The 23,715-nt window shown below is 38.2% G+C and overlaps 1 protein-coding gene across 1 annotated transcript; it reads right to left on the reverse strand.

Moving 5' to 3' along the window:
- Positions 1-19,023: 19,023 nt before the first annotated feature.
- LOC122535164 lies at positions 19,024-20,537 on the reverse strand. Its single transcript, XM_043666437.1, has 2 exons — positions 20,454-20,537; positions 19,024-19,206 (listed from the first exon to the last, which is right to left on the reverse strand). The coding sequence occupies exons 1-2, from the start codon at positions 20,535-20,537 to the stop codon at positions 19,024-19,026; spliced, it is 267 nt and encodes an 88-aa protein (XP_043522372.1).
- Positions 20,538-23,715: the final 3,178 nt, after the last annotated feature.

Below are 23,715 nucleotides of genomic sequence, written 5' to 3' on the forward strand. Positions count from 1 at the left end.
GAGCGGGACGCTTACGCGAGCTTAATTGTAACACGGCGTGGAACACACAGAGAGAACGAGCTTCTTCGCGTCGTCCCGATTTTCTCTCCTCCTTTCTCTCTCTCTCTCTCTCTCTCTCTCTCTCTTCCCTCTTTCGTTGCTCGTTATATTAAGCAAGCTTCGAACAATCGGATTTCTTCGGTAGTATCGCCGGCGAAACTTTTAATTAAATGTAATGGCGTGACGCAATTATTGCGCTCGTAGCTTGTCACGTTCCCGGTATAATCGAGAGCGTGTGTGTTTTCAGCGTGGAAACATGCGGGCGCACAAGCAGCTACATACATACATACGTATCCTCTCTTTCTCTCCGTCTCGGCAACGTGCACGGGGAATGTAACTAAACAAACGATACACTCCGGGATCACCCTAAGTGTTTGCGCAAGTAGTTGCCTGCTATTATAACACGTTCTAGTGTGCTACGCCCGTGCGTCAAACCACGTCAAAATTGGAGAACATCTACCGGCGAGGTGCATCGGTATTGTTATTGCTGTTAATTAATGAACTCCTCTCCCTTCGGTTTCATCGCCGAGTTCATTCCCGGTAGCTGATAAAACGAAGCGAAGAATTTCTCTGCCGTGTGAGAGTGTTATTAAACCTTCGTCCTCGAACTCGTGCGTGTGCACGAAGACGTTTTGTAAGATGTTATCGCAGCGCGTATAAATATTGAACGGGTCTGCGGGTTTTAGTACTTACGTTCACGGGGTATTAACCCACTTGCGCGGAATAGACGAGTTAGGCTCGGTGGTGCATTAGTGAAGCCAAAATGCGCAGTAATCGAACTCGATTTAGTCAAACAATATTGCAACGAATTGTTCAACGCACAAATTCTTGTCTACAATGTATGCGCAATGGATTGAACGCATCGAAGCTTAAAAACGAACATTTTGAATCTACGACGAGTATCTTATTGGTAATATGCAAATTGGTAATTGACTTTCAACACTTTGTTAGCCGCAACGCGTACAACTCGGTAAGATATTTCGAAATACACCCTGTTGATATCCAACCGTGCGACGTAACTTTTCTTTCGTAAAACATTATGTCACATCGAATGTTTCCAATAGTTTATTAAAAGAAAAAAATGAAGCTAAAGATAAAGCCGATATTACAACAAAAGCTTCCACAGAGGGAGAGGTCATCGAGTCCGGGACGCGTCGAAACAGAAAATGAACAGGTGAACTTTCACGAATAATCCTGTCCCTAATAATATTCAGACGAAAACATTTTTCAACTGTTTGGAGTGAAACTTCTTGACACAGATAAAACGAGCGGTATGCGCGCCGCCGGTGGTTAAAAAAATATTTGCCACACGGCATTATTTCACGAATTGGCAACTTATTCTCTCTCTTTTTTTCTTTTTCTCTCGTTGCTGAAAAAATGATCAGTAAACACAGATCCGCTTAACGGGGGATGGACTCGGTTCTAGTGAAGTTTACGCAAACTCGCGTGCTGCGGATGGGATTCATCGAAGCCACGATAATCTCCTCTCTCTCTCTCTCTTTCTCTCTCTGGTTCGCTCCAGTGTAATGGAAACATCGGCAGTTTCGATACATATGTATTCGTTAAACGTCCGATACTAGACCGATCGATGACACGAACAATGAGCAAAGTTGCCGCTACTCTCTGCATGGAACTAGGCATTATCTCGTTGTAACAACAGAGTCATTCAAAATGTTTCCTGATACTTGACAATAGGTATGATCGCTTAACTGCAATTAGTTCATTGTCGGGACTGCTCGCGATCAGTCGGCGAAGTGTATCATACGCGATTCTGTCTCCAAACGGAATAACCGTGGAAAGATTAAAACCGCCGCCACGGTGAAATCGCGCTTGCGAATTCAAGGAGCATCGTCGATCGCCTACGCCATGCGATTACGCGATATTACCAAGTGCTAATTCGCGAGTACGACGGAATATATCGCGTAGAGTGACTCGCGAGAATGTTTGAACACACTTAGAGAAGCATTCTACTGTCACAATTTGTATCGGTGAATTATTATCCGCTATATTACAGTAGGCCTCAAAATTTAGCGAGACTATTATCTACATTCTTTGCTAAGTGCACGTTTGGCACGTGGATGCCTTGTAACATCGTACATTTTACGCACGTTTGTTGTCAAGTTTGTTCGAATTCATTTCAGAAACGATGACGAGCGATTAGTTAAATCAGAAAGAAATTTTTTACAAATTCCATCGAACAGCTTGCTCGATCGAATTTAAATACACCGGCGCTCGAAATGAAGCCGAATTTTTTCCCATGTTGCCCCTCTCGCAATAACTCCGTGGCGTGTGATTATGCCTCCCAATGGTCTACGCCAACTCATCAATTTCCTTACCTATAATTTATTAACACCCCGCGTGTACGATGGGTTTGCGAAGACGGTATGGAAGGAAGTAATGAGTGGCAAAGCAAGATTTCCAGCTCATTGTATCGAAGATGTATGGTAATCATGGCGGAAGGGATAATCATTAACGACTCTTTCGAAAGCAATCAATCTCCGTAGCACGAAATCACTCGTGGCCGGCGATGCATCCATTATATACGGCTGTTAAGCATGTATTTCCGGCCGCCACGTGGCCAAGCTCGATTTCACCGTTTTGCATCCGCCAGCACCTTTAATTATCGTTGCACGCGAAGGTCTAAGGGAAAGGTCGGCCGCTGGCAATTCGCGATAAACTGGACCGACTGTCACTCACCTGTCTGGCTAACACCCTTTCCCTAGCTTCAAAGAAACTAGCTGAGTTAACGAGTTTACCGATACACCTTATGTAAGATAAATGTTCCCGAGCAACCAACCCCTTCCCCCCCTCCTTCTTCTTTAATGGTCGTTTTCGTTGTTACGCTCTACGAAGTTCTGAAAACATTTCATCCGATCGATCGTCCCCGATAAAAAATAACAGCTACCGACCAAGTTTTAATAACTGCAAATAATTAAGCTGACAAAGCGCGTTTCCGCTTATATATATATATATATTTTTTTTTTTTTTTTCGTTCATCGTCGAACTACGAAGTCAGCGTTTACATAGGGGTTGTAACTTTTCGATATTATATCGTTACAGCATATTTAATTTATCGCTTATAATTTTCTATGCTAGTTTTATTCGGCATTTATCTAAAACAGTTATCGATTATTTCCCTTACAGGTAGCTGCAACCAGTCAATTCGTTGCATGCCGTTAACGCGATAACATTATTAAAGGAACAATATATGGATACCGGCGAATCAATGGATATTATTAATTATAATTTCACGCGTACCAAAGTCCAGGCAATTAATTAGGTCAATGTAGTATACTGGTCAGCAAAGTATTAATTAGTTTCTGGCAACTTTAATACCTGTAATAGTTTCACTCGGCGTTGCAATTTCTCCGCTGTAGGTACACGTGTATGCGATTTTCCATACAACTTCAAGGGTTCGCTAACTTCCACGGAGGTTCGACGACCGTTTTACTTTTCTTTCGTTCTCTGGACCTCGTTGTTTCGTCTTGTTTGACGTTTTGTTCGAAGCATGACTTGGCGATACCTACATCGTGACGTGTTCCATTCGGACGATTCGATAACGTCGAGCTGTCCGGAACAATGCGTAAAAATTGAATGAATGGTTAACACACACACAAAAAAATAAAAAAAAAAAAAAAAAGAAAAAAATGAGAGAGAGAGAGAGAGAGGGAGGGAGGGAAAAAAGAAAGAAAGAAAGAACGAACAACCCATCGGATCTCTGTGATTACGCTAATGCACCGACCCACGAGGATGCTTTCTACGCGCGATACTTCCTTCACCTGCGCCTTTAAATCTCCACTCCTCGCCTCTCCGCCTCTTCAGCGAAACCGATTCTTCCACAGTCTCTTGTGGTCCGAGGGCCCCGGAGGCCTGCCTAGTCTCAAGACTATTTCCTAAACAAAGCTGGCGAGGGAATTTCCAGGCGAGAGTTGTTGGATCGAAGAGAGATCGAGGGGCGATCGACGACAATCGATCGCTGCATTTAGGACAAAGAGACTCGTCGATCTGTTTGCGTACAAATCGTAACTGTTCGTGCCTCCCTTTTGTCCGTCATCGACAATGGAGAGCGTTGAAACTTTTCACGAGAGGACTCCGCACGCGCTCTCTCTCTCTCTCTCCCTTCCCTTCTCTCTATGCGGGTCCAAGGATTTTCGTGGCTTTTCTTTCAGTAGATAACGATCTTGTCCCTCCCTCCTTCTTTCGCCGTTGTCGTTTCTTCTTTTCTTTTTTTTTTTCTTTTTTTTTTTTTTTCTCTTTTTCTTCTTCGACCTCGTCGGAATTCTTCACTCGGAAGTGAGAGAGGCGACGCTGTTTCTTTAACGCGGATTAACCGAGTAATCGGTTGACAAATGAATTTTCGCGGTATTTCGGTGAAATTAAAATTAAAGTCGAAATCGATATCGCATGTCAATTGATATTGGCATTTGTCTTTGTTTAAAGATCGATTAAAAATTGAAAGATGGATAGAATTCACAAATTGAAATTTGATAAATGAAACTATCGTTGAGGTTCGATAAACGAAATTAATATTGAGACTAAAATTTAAATTTGAGCTAAAATTTAAATAGGCATGTGTCAGTACATATTTTCGTTGAAATTAAAATTAAAGTCGAAATTGATATTGCATGTCAATTGATATTGACATTTGTCTTTGTTTAAAGATCGATTAAAAATTGAAAGATGGATAAAATTCACAAATTGAAATTTGATAAAATGAAACTATCGTTGAGGTTCGATAAACAAAATTAATATCGAAACTAAAATTTAAATTTGAGCTAAATTAAGTATATATCAGTATTTTTTCGGGATATTTCGTTGGAATTATAATTAAAGTCGAAATTGATATTGGACAAATAAAGATCGATTAAAAACTAAAAGATGGATAAAATTCACAAATTAAAGTTTGATAAACACACAACTATCGTTGAAGTAAACTAAAATTTAAATTTGAGCTAAATTTTAAATTTAAATAAGTACATATTTTCGTTGAAATTAAAATTAAAGTCGAAATTGGTATTGGACAAGTAAAGATCGATTAAAAATTAAAAGATGGATAAAATTAAAGTTTGATAAACACAACTATCGTTGAAGTCAATTAAAATTCGTCGAAACTAAAATTTAAATTTGAGCGAAACTTTAAGTTCCGAATTTTAAATTTAAATAAGTATATATCAGTACATATTTTCGTTGAAATTAAAATTAAAGTCGAAATTGATATTGGACAAGTAAAGATCGATTAAAAATTAAAAGATGGATAAAATTCACAAATTAAAGTTGATAAACACAATTATAAGATAAATACAACTAAAGATAAACACAACTATCGTTAAAGTTCGAAAATTAAACGAAATTAATATCGAAACTAAAATTTAAATTCGAGCGAAACTTTAAAGTTCCGAATTTTAAATTTCAAGGTATATATCAGATCTCATTGAAGCTGTCACGATTTCAAACTTAACAACTCTGTTCACGACCAACATAATTGTTCAAAGATTTATATATACGTAATCCTCTACTAATTAATAAACTTCCATACCACCAAAATTATCGATTTGAATATTGTTTAACAACTTTAAATAATTTTAAATTATTACTCAGACTAATCGCTCATACATTCAACCGGAAGTGAAGCTCCGCCCTCGAAGGAATCAACGTCTGCATATAGTCAGACAAGAAGGTTTCAAATGGTTAAAGAAAAACAACTTTCGAACGACGAAACACACGTCGAGAATCTCATTTCATAATTTTATTATATCATTCATAATTATAATTATTTCATTAACATTATACTTTACTTCAGATTAAAATATATTAAATAAATTTTTAAATTTGTCTTTATTAAAATATCGTACAATTGAAATCATCTGAATTTTAATACCGTACATTTATTTTATTAATAATTTGTTATCCATCCATTAAAAATTTTACACTTTATCGAAGAAATATTTAATCCTTAGTTTTCTATTAAAGCAATTGGTCATCAATGATATTATGAATATCCAGAATTTAATAATTATGAAATAAATTGCTATATAAGTAATTTTTGTCCCAAAATTGCAATGTTTCCTCAGTTTTAAGTATTTAAGTGTTATATTATTTTAAGTATTTAAGTATTTATTTAAGTATCATATTATTTTAAGTATTTAAGTATTTATTTAAGTATCATATTATTTTAAGTATTTAAGTATTTATTTAAGTATTATATTATTTAAGGGCTCATCAAGATAATAATTATTATTAATTATTATAATTAATAATAATAATTATTAATATAATTATTAACTATTATTTAAGTAATATATTATATTATTAAGTATTTAACTATTTATTTAAATATTATATTACTTAAGTATTTATTTAAGTATCATATTATTTAAGGGTTCATCAAGATAATTATTATTATTAATTATTATAATTAATAATATAATTATTAATTATTATATAAATAATATATTATATTATTACATATTTATGTATTTATTTAAATGTTATATTATTTTAACCATTTAAGTATTTATTTAAGTATTATATTATTTTAAGTATTTAAGTATGACCCATAACAAATAAGAAATTTATTACTTCTCAATAATTTCTATCGAATAATATCACACCGACGAGTTAAAAAAGAAGGCGACGAATTATTTTATACATACATACATATATATATATGGTTCGGTCACTCGTTATGGTCCGCAATCAGTTGCCAGCGCAATCGGTCAAATATAGGAGATATCTAAGGATTTCGAAACGCCAAACGTTCGTTTGAGCAAGATTACGATTAAGATTCTCAACCCCTTTTCGTTGCGTTCGCTTCGAAATCATTTAAAGACGAAGGGGTCAGCGTGCGTTTTCAATTAATCGTAATTAATCGTAAGTAACTCGATTCGTAGTATTCTCCTCTCTTTTCCCTTGGGGGGAAGAAACAAAGTGACTCGAGCCGGTTATCGAGACGTAAACTGGCACGAATCTCGGACACGGGTACCATGCGTCGCCGATCGCGAGACTTCCTCGTAAGCTTGGAAGCCAAGCACCGGCGGCGAAAAGGAGGCGCGGTCGCCGCGAGAAGGCGCAGGAACACGCGGAGGAACTCCTCGAGTTCCTGTGTGTGCACACTGGCTAGGATCTCGAAAAGGGCAAAACATAAAGCACGCGCACTGCCGCTCGTACAATATGTTCCCCTTGTTCCTCTCTCTCTCTCTCTCTCTCTTTCTCATCCCTTGAACCAGAAAGAAAAAGAAAGAAAGAGAGAGAGAGAGTGAACTCGACAGCAGCGTTCTCTCGGAAGAAACACAAAGCCAGGCCGTAGAGTTATCTTGATGAACCCTAAGTACTACAAGACCTATTTGGAGGAGAGATAGGCCTGGTCGCGTTGGTTGGGGGTGTAAGAGAGAGCGAGCGAGAGAGAGAGGCACGAAGGAAAGGCGAAGGTGGACGTTGAAGGTAAAAAGGAACACCGTGAAGGGGGGGAAGCGGAGGTGGAGGCAGGCAACGTCCACCTTGGAAAAGAGATCTTTCACGGTTGTCGATGCCACGATGATAAGGGGTGGGGGGGGGGGGGGCGACCTGCATTCTCCATTGCTACTCTTTTTACTACCACTTGAGCCCCTATGAGCCCCTTCGTTGCTTCTGCACTTTCGCTGTTTGAACGTGTGTCCCGCGGGACGTGTCGCTCGTTGTACTCCCGACGGATTCAATGTACATACATGTGTACGTACGTGCACGGGGACTGGGTAAGTTCGGAAACGTGGATGCGTTCATCAGGTTCCCGCGGACATTTTGCGGATTACGCGCGAAACGGGAAGAATCCAACGTGTAATATTTTCTCTATGAAGTATAAGGTATAAAGTGGTGTAACATTAGTTATTATTACGATATGATGTAATATGATAGATATTATGTGACATCGTGATAACGTGTGAAGTATACAAAGTGTACAATATTAGTACGATATAACACGCTATAATATAATAAATGGTACACAATACAATATAGTATTTTGGTATTACGCTACATATATAGTATTGTGATGTGTAGTATTTATTTGTATTTGTTGTATTACATTGTATTAATATACAATGCTCTACAATACTCTACTATATACACAATACTATATTGTGTTGTTTGTAGTATTTATTACATTTGTTGTATTATATCGTGTTAATACACAATATTGTACAATACTATACTATATATACTATACAATATAATACCATATTGTAATGTTTTAACATTTATTATAGTTGTTGTATTATATCATAATAATATACAATATTGTACAATTCTGTACAATATAATACTGTATTGTGATGTTGTAATATTTATTATATTTGTTGTATTATATCGTATTAATATACAATATANCACAAAAAAATAAAAAAAAAAAAAAAAAGAGGAAACAAAAAGGAAAGAAAAATAACAGCGCGTGTGTAACTTTTCGACAAACAAGTGAATTTTGATACGATAGCCATCCATCAACTGCGTTACTGTATTCTTATTGGTCGAACACCAGACTTTAAATAAAACAGTCACGATCTCTTTATGTGATTATATTGCAGACTGAAATTAAAAGCAAACGGAAAAAGGGAAAACAACATTTATAAATATTCTGTACTTTTATATTTTAATTCAATCTGCCAACGTTTGCTATATATTTCATCGAAGAATGAAACCGAAGAGCACGTATTTGTCCATTTTAATCAATACCGTTCGTGATTGAATCATTTCCAACCAGTTTTTTTTTTTCTTTTTTTTCTTTTTTATCGTCCTCATCGCGGATTATTTCATGATAGGTTCGCACACGTGTTTATCGGCAAATTGTACGAGAATAAACGAAGATTACAGGAAAAGACCGTGACAAGTTGCATTTTCTATTTTTTACAGGATAACTGTTTTGAAATTCAAATTGTTATTAAAAATTCTCTTTTTGTCTTTTTGCTTTCAAAATTGAATATATATCGTTTCGTGCTGTTCGCAATTGTGGAAATATTATTCTTCGGAACTTTTGCACATAAACTATGTGAAAAAATGGCATACAATGGACTCAAACAATAATATTATTAATGCGAGTCGTGAAAGTCTCGGGTATCTTTAAATATCTTTAAAATATATCTGTCATAATATCAAAATATTGAAGTAAATGTATAAAATATTGAAGTGGATGATATTGAAATACTGCTTGTCTCAATACTAGAATGACCGGTGAATGCGACACATCATGCGATTCTACAGAGTTGCTGTAGTGTCTGCTGGAAAATTAATTATAATAAGTTTAAATATTATTTGTACATTCATTTAAACTCACTATATATTTATTCTATCTTTGTACATTTTATAAATTCATAGTTGGTCGATTCTTTAAAGTAGCCGATCGTCGTAGCATCAATATAGCTCTACGTTTGAATTTTCACAAAAATTCAATTTCTAAGATCCTTGAAAGACTTTCATTTAGATTCAGTAACTTGTTCTTATTTTCAACTGTGTTATAACACACTATCTCGTAGTTCTAAAAACATAATGTCATCATAGTTTTTCCTGCAATCTTCGAACCTGTTAAAACACGTGTCTTCATGTGAATGAAATTTGAATATTCTGAGAGAACAACCATCCTCGTTATGGATTCGTGAACGACGAGAAACGTCGTATTGTAACAAACAGGCAACTCCTTTTTTTTCCTTTTTGCAGCGCTTGGTACAACAGTTGTTACGCAGGTAACGTACAAAAGTATTCCGGCCACTTCCTGGACGCGATACCGGGATTCATGTAAAAGCATCTGAAATCAGCATATTTAAATTCGCCGGTTCGCACGCGAAATAAAATAATTTCAATCGCTACGCCGCGCCGCCGCGGCGGACGACGTATGAATAAATTGTTTCGCTTCATAAATTCCCCAGAAAACGAAACATTAAACCGCGCGTGGAACGTCGTGCGCATTTTTTCCCCGATGCAGAAACAAACAGCGACAACTCGATGAGCGGGATCGGAATCAAAACAATGCCTGTACAAATGACGGCGCGTTAGCTACCGCCATATTTTCAACGAACGCGCGCCAATTATTAGCGAATCGTCCGCACGAAACGCAAACACGTCGTAGTTACACGCGAGTTGTGCTTGCATTTTTTTCTTTATTTTCTCTCTCTCTCGCTCTATGCCTCTCATCACGATTATATCAACGCCGGTTTGTGGTTTCATTCGGTGTATTAGATTTGGAAAAAAAGGATCTGTCGATGAAGTTTTTTTCATTCCGCGGGTTTTCAACGAAATTGCTTGATTAAAATGCGAAATACAGCATATCTCGTAAAGTGTGTTACCGTCCAGCGGACTGTGCGATTCTTCATAGAAGAATAAATCGAATTTTTTCGAAAATAGGGCTTCGTTAAAAAGAAAATCAATTTTGAAAACGTGACAAATGTTTATACCATGCTTGTTGATAAATTAACACAGCGCATTAACGTACGGTGAATCGTATTAGCAGCAAACTAGCAGGATAATCATCTATAAGATAATATTATCTCTACGCGAGAATAATGTTCACGTTCGTAAAGACAAGCAGAAATTCATCGCGTTATTGTTCGAGATCGAGATGCGCAGAAATTTAATACGTCTCTAGAGTCGATTACTCCTCAGGAATGAATTTTTCAACGAATCACGGTAACTTGTTCGATGGTAACAAAATTTACGGGACACCCTATAGAAATCAAAACTCAATAGCCACTTGTCTCCCTGAAATAAATCCATTGCCAACAATACGGTGCTTGCCTATTCAAGAAAGACAAGCTTAAATCGATTCGTTTCGTTCTTTCGCAAACCGTGGGGGGGGGGGGGGGGGGGGGGGAGGGGAAGAGGAGGTCTCATTGGCGCGTCAGGGTCGTAACTTTGAATTCGTCCATTAATTCACGACTCGTTAAACATCGGGGACCCTTTTCGCGAATACTTTCGCCGACGGTGCATTGAACAAAACGGCTCGATACGAGCCAGGACGAGTCGTTTCGTCGTTAACGCGTAACAATAACCCCGGACCTACCCCGTTCGTCTGACGCTCGCTCGCTCGACGGATGAAAAGAGACGGATAGCCGAGATCATGATTCACGCTTGAATTTACATTTTAATTACATTACGTTTGATGGCGGTATTAATTTTATCGAAGCGACCGACCGCAGGAATTCCGATATCTTCGACGGTACTGGTGCGCGGCCAGCCATCGCGCGTGCAACCCACCACGACAATGCGCCTGTGATGGTGCACCGTAATAGATCAAAGCGAATCTGGCACGAATTAATAGTCCGGCAGGATGATCCGTCGAAGAATTATTGCCGTGTGTACGCAAACGAAGGAGACGCGACTGTGTACGTATCTACGTACGTGGATGCTGCAACAGAGAGGAGGGGGAGGGGGTGGTAGAGGGTGAGATTCGAGCGACGAACGTGACGCGTCGCCAATAGCCAACCCGTGAAGAATAAAAATATAATTCGATACGTGACTGGGCGAAAAAAAAATACGTTGTACACACACGTACATACATGTGGCGGGGGAAGAGAGGGGGTGAAGAATTACGAAGTACAGGGGCGTAGATAGCGCGTGTGCGTACGAGAGGCACGCGCTGTCGGACGCGAGTATAAAATTTCATCGGCATCGAGCCATCGCGGAATGGTAATTAAACGTGCGAACGATTCCGACGGAAACGATTCTACCCGGTGTAGAAGTTTAAAAAAAGCTTCTCACGGTGATACGCACGGGTGCCAAAATCGGCGCTAGCAACGGAAAATGATATATTCATTCTACGTAAACGCTCGGACGCCGGCAGCCCGTGATTTGCTTTTAATTACCGATTCGCTGACTACCGAAAATTATCGTCCGTTCGTGCCCGGTTCGTGACTCGTCCCGCGTCCCGTTTATCATCGCCGCGTTGTTCACTTGTTTTCTCGCCCGAAACTCGGCCAGGCGTTTCGCCGCGACGTGGTGTCGAAAATTGTGACGGCGAATAATCGACCGATATCGACGTCACGCCGGTTAATTAGATCGCGGCGCGGGTTTCGATGAACTCGACAGAGGGAAACGCGAGAAAATTGAATTACGTGTAATTAATTAATTTCAAAGAGTCGCGCGGAACAGAGCGCGGAGAGGAGACGACGACGACGGCGACGGCGACGAGAGGGTGGTACAGGGTACAAGATTGTCTCATTAAATTTTTCAATTTGCTCGACCGAGTGTACGAAAGAGTACGAGAATTCTGATGAAAGAAAAAGCTAGGTAGAGGGAAGGGTGAAAGAATTGCGCAGAAGTTTTTGAAGAAAATTAATGCCCTTTGTAACGTGAAAGAGTACGATATTTGATTCTCGGCAAGACGGACGGAGACAATAGCTTATTAAATAAACATAGGATAGTTACGAGCTATCCCGAGGCTTTACGTAATGATGCTGTCCAACATGTGGTTAACGGGCCGTTGCCGCGAGTGTTATGGAAATTTATTTTAAAACAATCTCGTTAAACCCGCGAGCAATCTTGGCCACGGTCATGGGGATTTTAAAACGATTCGACGAGTGGTCAAAGAAACAGATGCGCACGATCCACCATACGACAGATTCCGCGATCTGTCACGTATGTACATACATATATGCACGTATTAAGAATTGCCTAAAAGACTATAAAAATACGTAAATACTCGTGTCGCTAAGTATCAAATATACCTACCTGTGTTTCGAGGGTACGCGTGTTGACGCAGCTCCATTAAACGTTCTTTTAGGCAAAAGAACTTGAATAAACACGTGTGTTTTCGATGAAAGTTCAAACATTGTCGATATTCAAAACAAACGAAAAGGAGAATATTTATAAAGGGTATTCGCTGTATTCTGGAATATGTAGATTTACCGATTAATCGAGGAGTTCGCTTTGAACTTCTATCTGGTTCGATAGAGTTGTTTACAACGTACGTTAGGTAAAGATGCAAAATTTACGATGTGAAGTAAACAAATAAATTTTTCGTTTCGTCGAAAACGAGCATTGGAGGGGTAAAAACAGAAGGTCGAGAAGAAAGTAACGTCGGTCGAAAATTTGGAGAAATCGTTCGAAGAAGAACGTGAATTTATCATCAACTGTACTAGGTACTCCGACGTGACAGACGTTCGTAATAATTGATTACGTGTAAATCGCATACAAGATTGGCATGTGAAATTGGCACACAATAAGGGGCTATTGGAGAATGGAATCTCCCGGGATGTACGCTGTTAAATGGAATATTCAACGAGACAAGAAAATTGCGATATTAGCCGCATTGATGTTGATAACATTATGCAAACGGGCACAGAGAGACCCCGGCAAGAATCTTCCATTTGCCTGGTGACGCGTTTAACCGCAATATGTATACGTATGGAACAACGTCAAACAACTGCTTTATGTTAACGACACGATCCTAAAGCGACATTCACAAGAAATCCATTAACTGTCGCAAGCATTTCTACAAAGACTATAACGTGTCTATTGTCTGGTGTTAATTTCGTACAACCACTTTCGACAAATTGTATCAGCTACTCGAACGCAATTCCCTTTGCGCAATTAAATTAACGTTATCAACGAAGGAATTCGTTCACACGAGAGTTACAAATAATCAATTTCGGAATTGGTAATCTCACGATTACAATCATCGTTCCTGGACATCTTTCAAGGATGAAAATAAAATACAAGAGATTTCAAATATCGGTCTGTAATGATTTCTCACAGGCTGTGCCTGTAGCCGAAGATGTTTCTTGAACGCGCCGCCGCGTAACGGGGTGTTTTACAGCTTCTTTGTCCGGGGCGGCGGCAGTGTATAAATATTCCGGCGAAACAAGACGCGGGTTCGACGCTCGAAGTAAAGATAAGTCGCAGGAAACAGGAGTGACTCGAATGAATGATAGAGGTACAAGAAGGAACGCTAAGGTAGCTGCTAATTAATGGGGGCATCCATCTGACGCCATTTTGCTACTCACGGGCTGCCTTCCTTCCGGGTGCTCGCTGCGTTTCTGGGCCAAGCGTAAAGCTTAACGCTGCCGGTGTCTAGCGGGGGCCACCGGCTGCCTGCATCGCCAACCGGAACGATTTGTAATCTAGCAAACCGTACCCAAAGATTGAGAGAGCCCAACGGGTCCTATACACCGTTGTATAAATTAGATTTGGCCGCGTCCCTCGCCAACGCCGGCCACAAATTTCACCCCGTGCACTTGTCCGTCCTAATAACGCTTTTCTCGAATTAAAGCGAGCCCTCGCATCGCTCTTGCTCCCCGTCCTCGTTTGTTTAACGATTCTTCCACGTTTTTCGAATACTATGTTACGGTGGTATAAATTCTTCCATCACCAGAGCAGAGGACAGGAAATAGAAAACTTTGTAAAAAATTTCTATTTGACGTTGATTCTAACTTAGACTTTTAAAGAATCACAGAGGCTATCAAGCAGGCAATTTCAATACGACGTCTTGTTATAAATTACGGTGTTTCGACTGCAGCAAACTGCAGAGCAAACACGTTATCAAGATACACCTCGCCTCTCGTTGGCAAGTACTCGAGAACGATAATGCGCTAATAACTAAGAGTGGCGCTTCGGCGTAATGAAAATCGCTGGCGCGAGCCTGGAACTTGTCATGCGTTTGATCTTTATCAGACAGAGAGGAGGCGGATGCGATATTAAATTTGCTACGATTATTAAGCAACTGGGAAAGAAGTAATCTGCATTAATGAAGCAATTTTTCTCGATAACCTGACAATTTCATTTTACAGTGCAGCAGCAGACCCCCAGCGCGCCAGGCGTAATTGATTTCGCTGGAAATTTTACGTGAAACAAGTAGAACGTTCGATGGTAATTTATTTTCAAGGAAGCTTGCCAAGAAAATGACAGAGAAATGGTAAATATTGGGCGGAATTAAAGACGGTGAGATATTTCTCGGTTCGTTAAATGTGAATCTCGCATCAGCGGATATGATCGTTCAGGTCCTCGTTATTTAAATGACGTTATGATTGCTTGCCAGCGTCATTTATGGAGGCATATTATTCGTCGAACGATGCGCTGCGCGTTCGTTTTTTGGTAATGGATATTCAGATGGAGCCGGAGGAATCGAACGCGTCGAAATATAGGGTGGACGCGCACGCTGCGCGCTGGGCAAAACATTCGTTTCCAGTCCTTTCGTTAACATTAATACAGGTAATTGAATCGTGCTGCAATTACATCTCAGTGTTTTTCATTCGCCACGTTTTCTGTATTAATTATTTCCGGATAATGAGTTTCATAATTACTAAGCGTACAGGTAAAATCGTTCGCGGCACTTGTTATTCCGGGCTTGGAAATTAAGTCGTAGCAACTTTTTTTTAATTTCAAATAACTCTTTAAAGTGGATAAAAATTCATTACGCGTGGAACAAAAGAACGGCGCACAATTAAAGTTCGGCAGGTGGGTTGTGAGAAATAAACACGTCGATCGATATATAGTTGAGCCTGTTAATCGAAATTTCATTTGAAGGAAGGATACACGCCGTTGCAGCTCATTAGCTCTTCTGCATTAAAATAACGTAAACATGGAAATGTTGCACAATGGTAAACGTCGAATTAATTTGCAGCCCCGTTGCAACGTAATAAAAGCAACAAGAAGGTAATATTTCAAAGCCGGTGAAAAAAATTTGAGATCTCATTCGAGCATTTATTACCATTCCACGCAACAACGCACCGCTACACTACGTGTAAATAAAAGCACATACTAAAAGCAAATATTTAATTATTTCATTTGTTTGCCGAGTTAAATCCTTTTTTCCACCGTTCTTTCACCATTTAATATGTCTTCAATTAAATAAAAATTCAATTTCGCTAGATAAATCCGCCGGATAATGACCCTTCATTAGCGAGATGAACTCGGCCGAAAGTTTATAACGAAGATTCATCGCAATTTCGCGATCGTTTCACAATGTCTGCACGTCCTTCTGTTTCTTAATCTTCATAAAAATCCCAATCGCCAGCGAATCGACGCGGCGTTCGGGACGAAATCCCGTGAAAATCGCAAATTCAGAAAGTCAGGGGAATAAGTTTGCGAGAACGATAATCGCGAGTGTCGGGTTAAATTCTTTTCAATGGCGGAAGGTATCGATCGAGAGCGTTTATTCTTTAAGGGGGAAAAGCTTAAAGAGAGTTCAGCGTTCCAAGTTGATATCGGTTTGTTATTGAACAAACACGTTCGCGCGCGGGCACCTCTTAAATATCGTTCTCACACTCGTATAATGAGCTGCAATTAAATTCACGAAACTACGCGGGTGCTCGAGTGAAACAAGAGGACACGGGGAACTAAACGCATAAAAAGTTGTTAATTTGCTCTTAGGCACCGGCTATTTTACTCGATTATGCCACTTGAGCTTCTATAAAGTTGTCCCCGCGGTATCGAACCCACACACCTCTTCGCCTTCGTCGGTTACTCGGGACCAAGACGCGCGCTTCAGCCCCCTGCCGACGCGTAGCCGCCAACTTTATATTGGCTTAATTGGTTTCAGAAGTGAAACTTTAGCTGCACTTTTTCCTTCGAACTTTTCCTTTTCGCATTGCCGGTGCTGCAAACTGTTAACTATCGATACGTGAATTGATCGTTGCGTCAACGTTGCTCCATCCATTTTATAACTGGCGACAAAATTGTTCTTAAAAAGAAAGTTTTATTGTCGTTTGATTAATTTCTACGATACTTTCAGTTTTCCGTTTTGTATAATTCATTGAGACTTTAATGCAGACGTCGTTGGGCATTCCGAGAGTAGATTGATCCTTAGAAATTAATGTTTGACGGTGTGCATTTGCCTCACGTTCCTCTGGGAATTAATTAATCGCATTACACACTCGTTGGAAAACCCGCAGAATTTACGTGTAACTGGCAATTTTGCGATGGCAATTAAGCGAAGTGCTTGTTATCACGTGGCGATACATAGATACGTTACTCGATAGCAAATGGAACACATATTTTTACGCATTTAGACAAAATGTACAAACGGATCGTATATAATGTACGAAGATGTGTCGAATAATTTTTAATAGATAGAAGACGAGTTTCCATTTAATCGTATACACAAAAAAAAGAATAAACTTGCGCAAAAGATCGCAATCTTTATTGTTAATGAACAAGCTGTCTCGAAGAAAAAATGAATTGTCCGTAAGTTCAAAATAAAATGATTCGATGCTTTACAATGGGCACTATTTCACATGTATAAATTTAGCTAATTAAAGAAACGCTGAAATCAATTAATGTAGCATCGATTTATCTCTATACGGCGTTTATCATACGAATATTTCATGTCATTAATGTATTCGATTATGCCGCGAATAATATAATATTATATGCAAAATGATCCTGTAAGTACTAAATTCAGGTAAACAAGCTGAATCACTTTACCATCAATGGATGCCAATGGCACGCTAATATGTCAAAATGACGATAGTCGCCCGCTTTGAGGCAGCGAACTCTCAAACACAATATCGCTTTAACACAGCGAAGCAAAACATTTTCTGTATTTACGATCCACGCAAAGAAATAATTAGGACGTGTTTGAAATGAATCGTCGCGCGCGTATGTTTTCAAAGAAATATCATATAACACAATGAAAACAATGCGTGTATCTTTACGATAAATGTATTATGTGTGCAATTTAGTTTATTAAGTTTTATACTGCAATTTAAATCATGAGTACGCGCAATAAATATATACAGATGTACGTGCACGCAATTGCGCTAATAAAGGAAAATGAATCAATGTTAGTTCTCTGAAATTTTTCTCTATAAAAAGAGAGGGGAAAAAGAACTAATAAACATTCTCACAGTCAGGAGCTCTCTTTGTTTCGTGCTGCGATAATAATTTGCGAGATAGCAGCCAGATTTATGGAAAACGTGAGCAATTTCTTTTTTTTTTCTCTTTTCCTCACAAATTTATACGTTTACATCGAATGGTTTCGCCGTTGTGAAACTTTCAACTGTTGCACGCTCCACATTATCAAAGAGAAATATAGATGCGCGTTTTTGGAAATTTATTCACACACGTGTGCAGTGCCATTAATGAACGTTAACGTAATATGTCGCGATAACGAAGAAGAGGAAGAAAGAGGAAAGGGAATTTTATAGAGATTGAAATAACACACATGAAAAAAAAAGGAAATTTTTACGCCCAATTCTGTTTATCGAGGATTTTTATCACTCACGGTGAACACAAAGGCTTCGACTTACTCGTAAAAAACAAAGAATTTATTTATCGTCAGCTTCGTATCGTTTGCAGGTCAACTTATGAAATACTAACTATTTTTAAACGATTCTAATAAAATTCCTATCTTGATGCCTATTTTTTTATACGCGATGTTCTTCTTTTCATTTCGTTTTTTTTATTTACCTGTTGTTTACAAAAATTAACAAAATTATAATATCATAAACTGCGATTACTTGTTTCTCCTTTTTTTTTAAAAAAAAGAAGGAGAGGCAAACGCGTGGGTTCAATTATAACTCGTGTTTGCGAGGAAATCTTCTCGATGATAAATCATGAGGAAACCGGCAAAGATCAGAAAGAGAATTTCTAATATTTCATCGGTGAAATATAGGGCAACGTGAATTTGCATCGTTACCTGCTGCTGTCATTCTTTTCCCACGTTTTCCTGCGGCAGCCGACGTAATGCGGAAATACACGTTTTACGTTCTACGCGTACGTCACGCGTTTTTCATGGATATTTTCGTACGTGTGTCTGATACTTCGCAAATAATTTTATCGGCAACGACAGATAAACTCTGATAGAATCACCGGTTTAATGTCTGCTTTGGCCGTGTTTTCAAGATAAGAGAATATCACGGCTGATAAAGTGCACAGAAGCCTACAAAAACAGAGAGAGAAAGAGAGAAAGAGAGAAATAAACAGAAAAAAAGGAAACAATGTGTCACACGACATGCGTTCATTTTACTTTGTCACGCGTAACTTTTTTTTATTATGTTGCAAATGCCAGCGGATTCGGACGAAAATCTTCTAGTTCACGCCGAACTTGCCTACTCGATGTATCGCAATCCTCATAATAGAAAATATAACTTCATCGTACAGAATATTAAATGTCCCTGGGCGGAAATCGCACGATGGAAAGTGGCGCGGATGCAGATCGCAGTTGAAATTACTATTCCAATTGCATCTTTCCACCGGTAACGCCCCGGTTAGGAGGAACAGGAAGAAGGGTTAAGGCAGCTGGAAAGCTTAATTTGTTGGAGATAGTAAAATCCGCGGGTTTAATACATATTTATAAAGCGCATTAATGTTACCTAAAGAGAAGAATATTCATGAAAATCTTTCCGGGCGTTCTACCTCGGGCGTCCCGCGTTTCCACATCCGGCTCCCATTTTCAAGAAAACAGAAGTAATACACCGGAGAGAACCAAGGCCAGATGTTAGGAACGCGTACCGATGCAACTTATAATCTTTCTTATTCCGCGTTGCGATTTGCTTTTGCTGGCGGCGGGCACGTTGGAAAGTCGCTGCGACATCCTCCCCTTTGAAACATTGTAAGCTGTTAGACGACGGCTGGATAACGAACGAAATGAAACGTTATTATGGAAGAAAATTCGGAGGATGTTTAAAGAGGGAATATAGAATTCTTAGGCGGTTAATGTTTGTTCGTTCTGCGTTCACAGACGTTCGCAGTGGAAGAATATGTAATTAAAGTTTAGTAGCTTCTTCAAAGGGGCGTTATCTACTCGATTTTATTTTCCTCTCTGCAAAAGTCCTAAGAAATACGAAGAAAATTGTAAACTACTGTCTCATTATTACTTTAACGAATTATTTCAGTCGCGTACTTTGCACGTATCTTTCATAACAGGAGCATCGTGAAACTCAAACGGATAAATAAAGGTAAATGCTTTCGAAAAAGATCGAGCGAAATTTGCTAAATTTGTGTTACATGATGGTAAAACGAAACGAATAGGAGAAATAAAAGAAATATTTTCTCCGTGGTTCTTTTTGGTTAGCTTTCGGCCCGTTCAGCACCGATGTGTCTCTTCTTTTCATACAATCATCGCCATTTTACGTGTGTCTTACAATATTCACAATAAAAAGATAGCTTTAATCATTTCTTTTCATTTTATTTATCGATTAATGTATTCAGTTGAGATAATTGACATCTTTAAATCAGATATTGTGCTATCTTCTTAGAGATAGAAAAGAGAAAAATAAACGTTATTCTATCATGGTAGAGAATAAAAAGGAAGATATTATTTCACAATTGTTACTGAGATTAGTTAATAGCGCATCATTGTGATCTTACTGCTGCTACCTCAGGATATTTGCTTCGCTTCTTACAGAAAATACCACACTTGCTCTTGAAAGAGATCATACTAACGTAAAAGATTTAAACGTTGTTATAAAATTAAGTTACAAAACGAAATTGTAAGTAAATGAAAGCATTGTCCTCACCGCTTCAGCGAGCGTGATAAAACAACCCAACATTGAGATGAAAAAAAGTATTGAAAGTACTTTAATTATTCGATTATTATACATGTTTCCCTGCGCATAATTTTACATTCGATACTGACACAGTCGTATCACCTTTTTATACACAATCATCATTCAAAGTCGTAGGGCTATAGATAAATGGAGAAACCATTATACGTGTTTTATGCGCCTATGCCAACATTAAAAACCATTTCTCGTGACTGGCGCGTCACGATTTACTATTTTACGATTTATTATTTCACGAGATGATAAACCTCGGATACAGTGTTACAAAACACATTTATCATTTATCAAATTCCGATTAATTGTATCGGAATTTTGCGAAACGAGAAAATATTTATATTACCGGCAGATACAGCGAATGAGGTTGACATTTTAAAACCGTGCAACGTTGCTATTATTTTCCTAAAATGTGTCTTCAGTTTGAAAGTTGAATGAAAAGTAACAAGTAAAATACAACGGAGTAATATCTCGTGTTTATTTAAAAAGCTATTTTTACTTACTTTTATTTCAGTTATATGAAAACGACAAACGCTCGGGAATATTTCATCTTTCACTGTAGCGAATTTTTGATGCGATGTCAATAGTCAATTTATTGTGTACGTCAATGTTATTATTTATAGAAAGTTATACATTATATTTATTGTTGCGAATTTGTCACAAACACATAAATTCGTGAGTTGATAAATTTTGAATGTGATGTCAGATACAATAATAAATGAGATCATTGCAGAATCGAACACTTCATTTTCTCGCGTATTTTATTTCGTTAATAGGATGCATATGAAACTACAAACGCGAAACAATTGTTTTAAAGTTGAATATTGAAAAAATTCAATATTCAATGCGATAGTCCTTGGATGCTGCAATATTTAAACGATATTAGATATTTAAATGATGTCTTTAATAATAAAATGAACTTTTCGTTTCAAGAATATGTAATTATGCATGTTAAGTTTAATATTAGAAATCGTGAGAAAAATGATTATTCACACAGGAAAGAAAGATGATCTATCTTCAAGTGTTCTCGTATATATAGTTCGCAGAGAAAGTTATTTTTACACTATTGTACGAAATATATTATCGATTAACATGTTCAATTTCTTATAACGTACCTTCTAAAGCACAACCCATACAGTTATGTTTCCCATCACAATTGCATAGCTAATAATCAAATATTCAGTATATAAATTAATTAATATTTTATCATTTATCATTATCATAATTTAGCATTTTCTACTTATCGTGTCAACACTTGCATCTATCGGCCTAACAAAAGCGTTTGACATGAAAGTAAGTCTCGCTAGCTAATTCATATTGCTGCCGGTTCAATTCCCCTGTTATATTAATATTTTGCTGTCCATGTATCTTTTTTTCTGTTGAATCGTCACATATAATGAGATTTACGAATCCTTATTTAATGTGAATTATTAAAACGAACTTTTCTTGATAATTATTGGAAATACAGTGTATGTGAATTTCACGTTGAAAATATATTTTCCCGGATCAGACACACCAGAAAGAGCGGATCAGTGACAAAAGTAACAATTATTGTGAACGAGTGAACAATTGAAATTGTAGATAATTGTTAACAATTTATAACACAAAATTAAGTTCATTAAATTTGCAAGACATAGGATAAATGAAATGTTGCGAATGTTAACACGGATTCGTTATCATTATTCTTTCATCTCGATTCTAACGCAAACGTGTTACGGAAAACAAACATATTAAAAAAAAAAAAAAAAGAATTAATATCGTTACGCGTAAATATGCGTCGCATTGTTGTTCGAGAGCGATACATTGAATAACGCAAAAGCGATCGGAAATATTCGGAAATATTCGGGAGTTAATAATTTTATTTTTATTCATTCTTCGCGATGATTGTTCCTACGTGAAATGGAATAAAGCAGCAGCGCATCAAACAATCAGTTTTAACAAAATTAAATTTAAATTAATTGCCGTATTAATTAATTGCACGTTGCGCTAATTTAGAATAAAAATACTTACGTCGGCGTATCCCTGTAAATTTTATTTATAATCGAATCCGAAGGTATCCCGCTCGTGGATCCTCATATTTCCGTTTCCACTGTTCTTCGATAATGATAATTAATTGCGCGAAGCTCAAAAGACAATAACAGCGGTAGAGCGTTCAACGTCCCACTCTTGATTTCGTTTTGCTTCGTTAATTTAACGATGTGAACGATTGTTTCCTGAAAAGGAAAAAGAAAAAGAAGAAAAATACGTTTTGCGCCTGGACTGCACGATCGCGATATTTCGCTGCAAGCTCGGTCGATAATCATATCGAGCCCTCTTGGAACACGTGTTTACGTAGTTGCGAATACGCGACCATATCGTAAAGTATATAAACGAAAAGTAGCATTGTTTCCTCGTTGAAATAGCAAGAGCCACGTGGAAGTAGCGGCGCTCGGGATCATTTCGCGGATATACGACTTTGGCAACAGCCCGCGCGCCACGGAATGGAAGGAGTCGGGCTTGTTGGGAAAGTTTCACGACTTAAGCCCTATGCTTGGTCTTTCTTCTCGTTCGTGGAACAAGCCGGAGACGGCGTATCTAAGGAAATCCTTAGCCCAGGTATCACAAAGTTATCACAAGACAATGGAGAGCAGATCAGGTAACTTAGCGAGCAGCGCAAAATCGAACTCGAGGGCCGCTTCTGCTAGCGCAGATAAAGTTACCCCCTTAGCCGTTCTTTTCCCTCTTCTCCCCTATTTCTCTCTTCATTTTCCACTTACATCATTCCTCTTCTTATCCTGTCGCTCCTCCTCTCTTTCTGTCTCTCTCGTTCTGTCTCTCTCGTTCTTTCTCTCTCTCTCGCGTCGAAGAACAGTTTCTTTCTGTTTCACTTTCTTATTTTCTTTTTTTTTTTCTTCTTTTTCTCCTTCTTTTTTCTCCTTTTTTTTTTCTTTTACCTCTTCCTTTACCGTGAAATACAACTTTCCCATTTCCTCTGGCGTTCTCACCCGAACGAATAAGAGAATACGTGTTTCAAAGAGAATCTTGGTTTCCACCAGTGATTCTGACAGAATGTGCTGAGGTCTGATATTTTTTCTTCAGCGAAGACTCCTCTCCGATGGGGAAGGGAATTGTATATTACGGCAAAAAGAAAAAGTTCGAGAAGTTGGATACGAAAGGAGAATCGTTTGGACTTGATAGACGAAAGTTTCGATGAACTTTAAACTGCTAGTGATTTTTCCTTTTT

Source organism: Frieseomelitta varia, unplaced genomic scaffold, assembly GCF_011392965.1.
Source record: "Frieseomelitta varia isolate USP_RPSP 00005682 unplaced genomic scaffold, Fvar_1.2 scaffold_152, whole genome shotgun sequence".
Taxonomy (NCBI): domain Eukaryota; kingdom Metazoa; phylum Arthropoda; class Insecta; order Hymenoptera; family Apidae; genus Frieseomelitta; species Frieseomelitta varia.

Bases quoted from the DNA above. Each gene is read 5' to 3' on its own strand.
- LOC122535164 (XM_043666437.1), bottom strand. From the start codon at position 20,537: ATGTATAATAATCGAATAATTAAAGTACTTTCAATACTTTTTTTCATC. The intron at 19,207-20,453 runs GTGAGGACAATG...TTCCTGTTCCTC, and splicing joins TTATCACGCTCGCTGAAGCG to CTAACCGGGGCGTTACCGGT.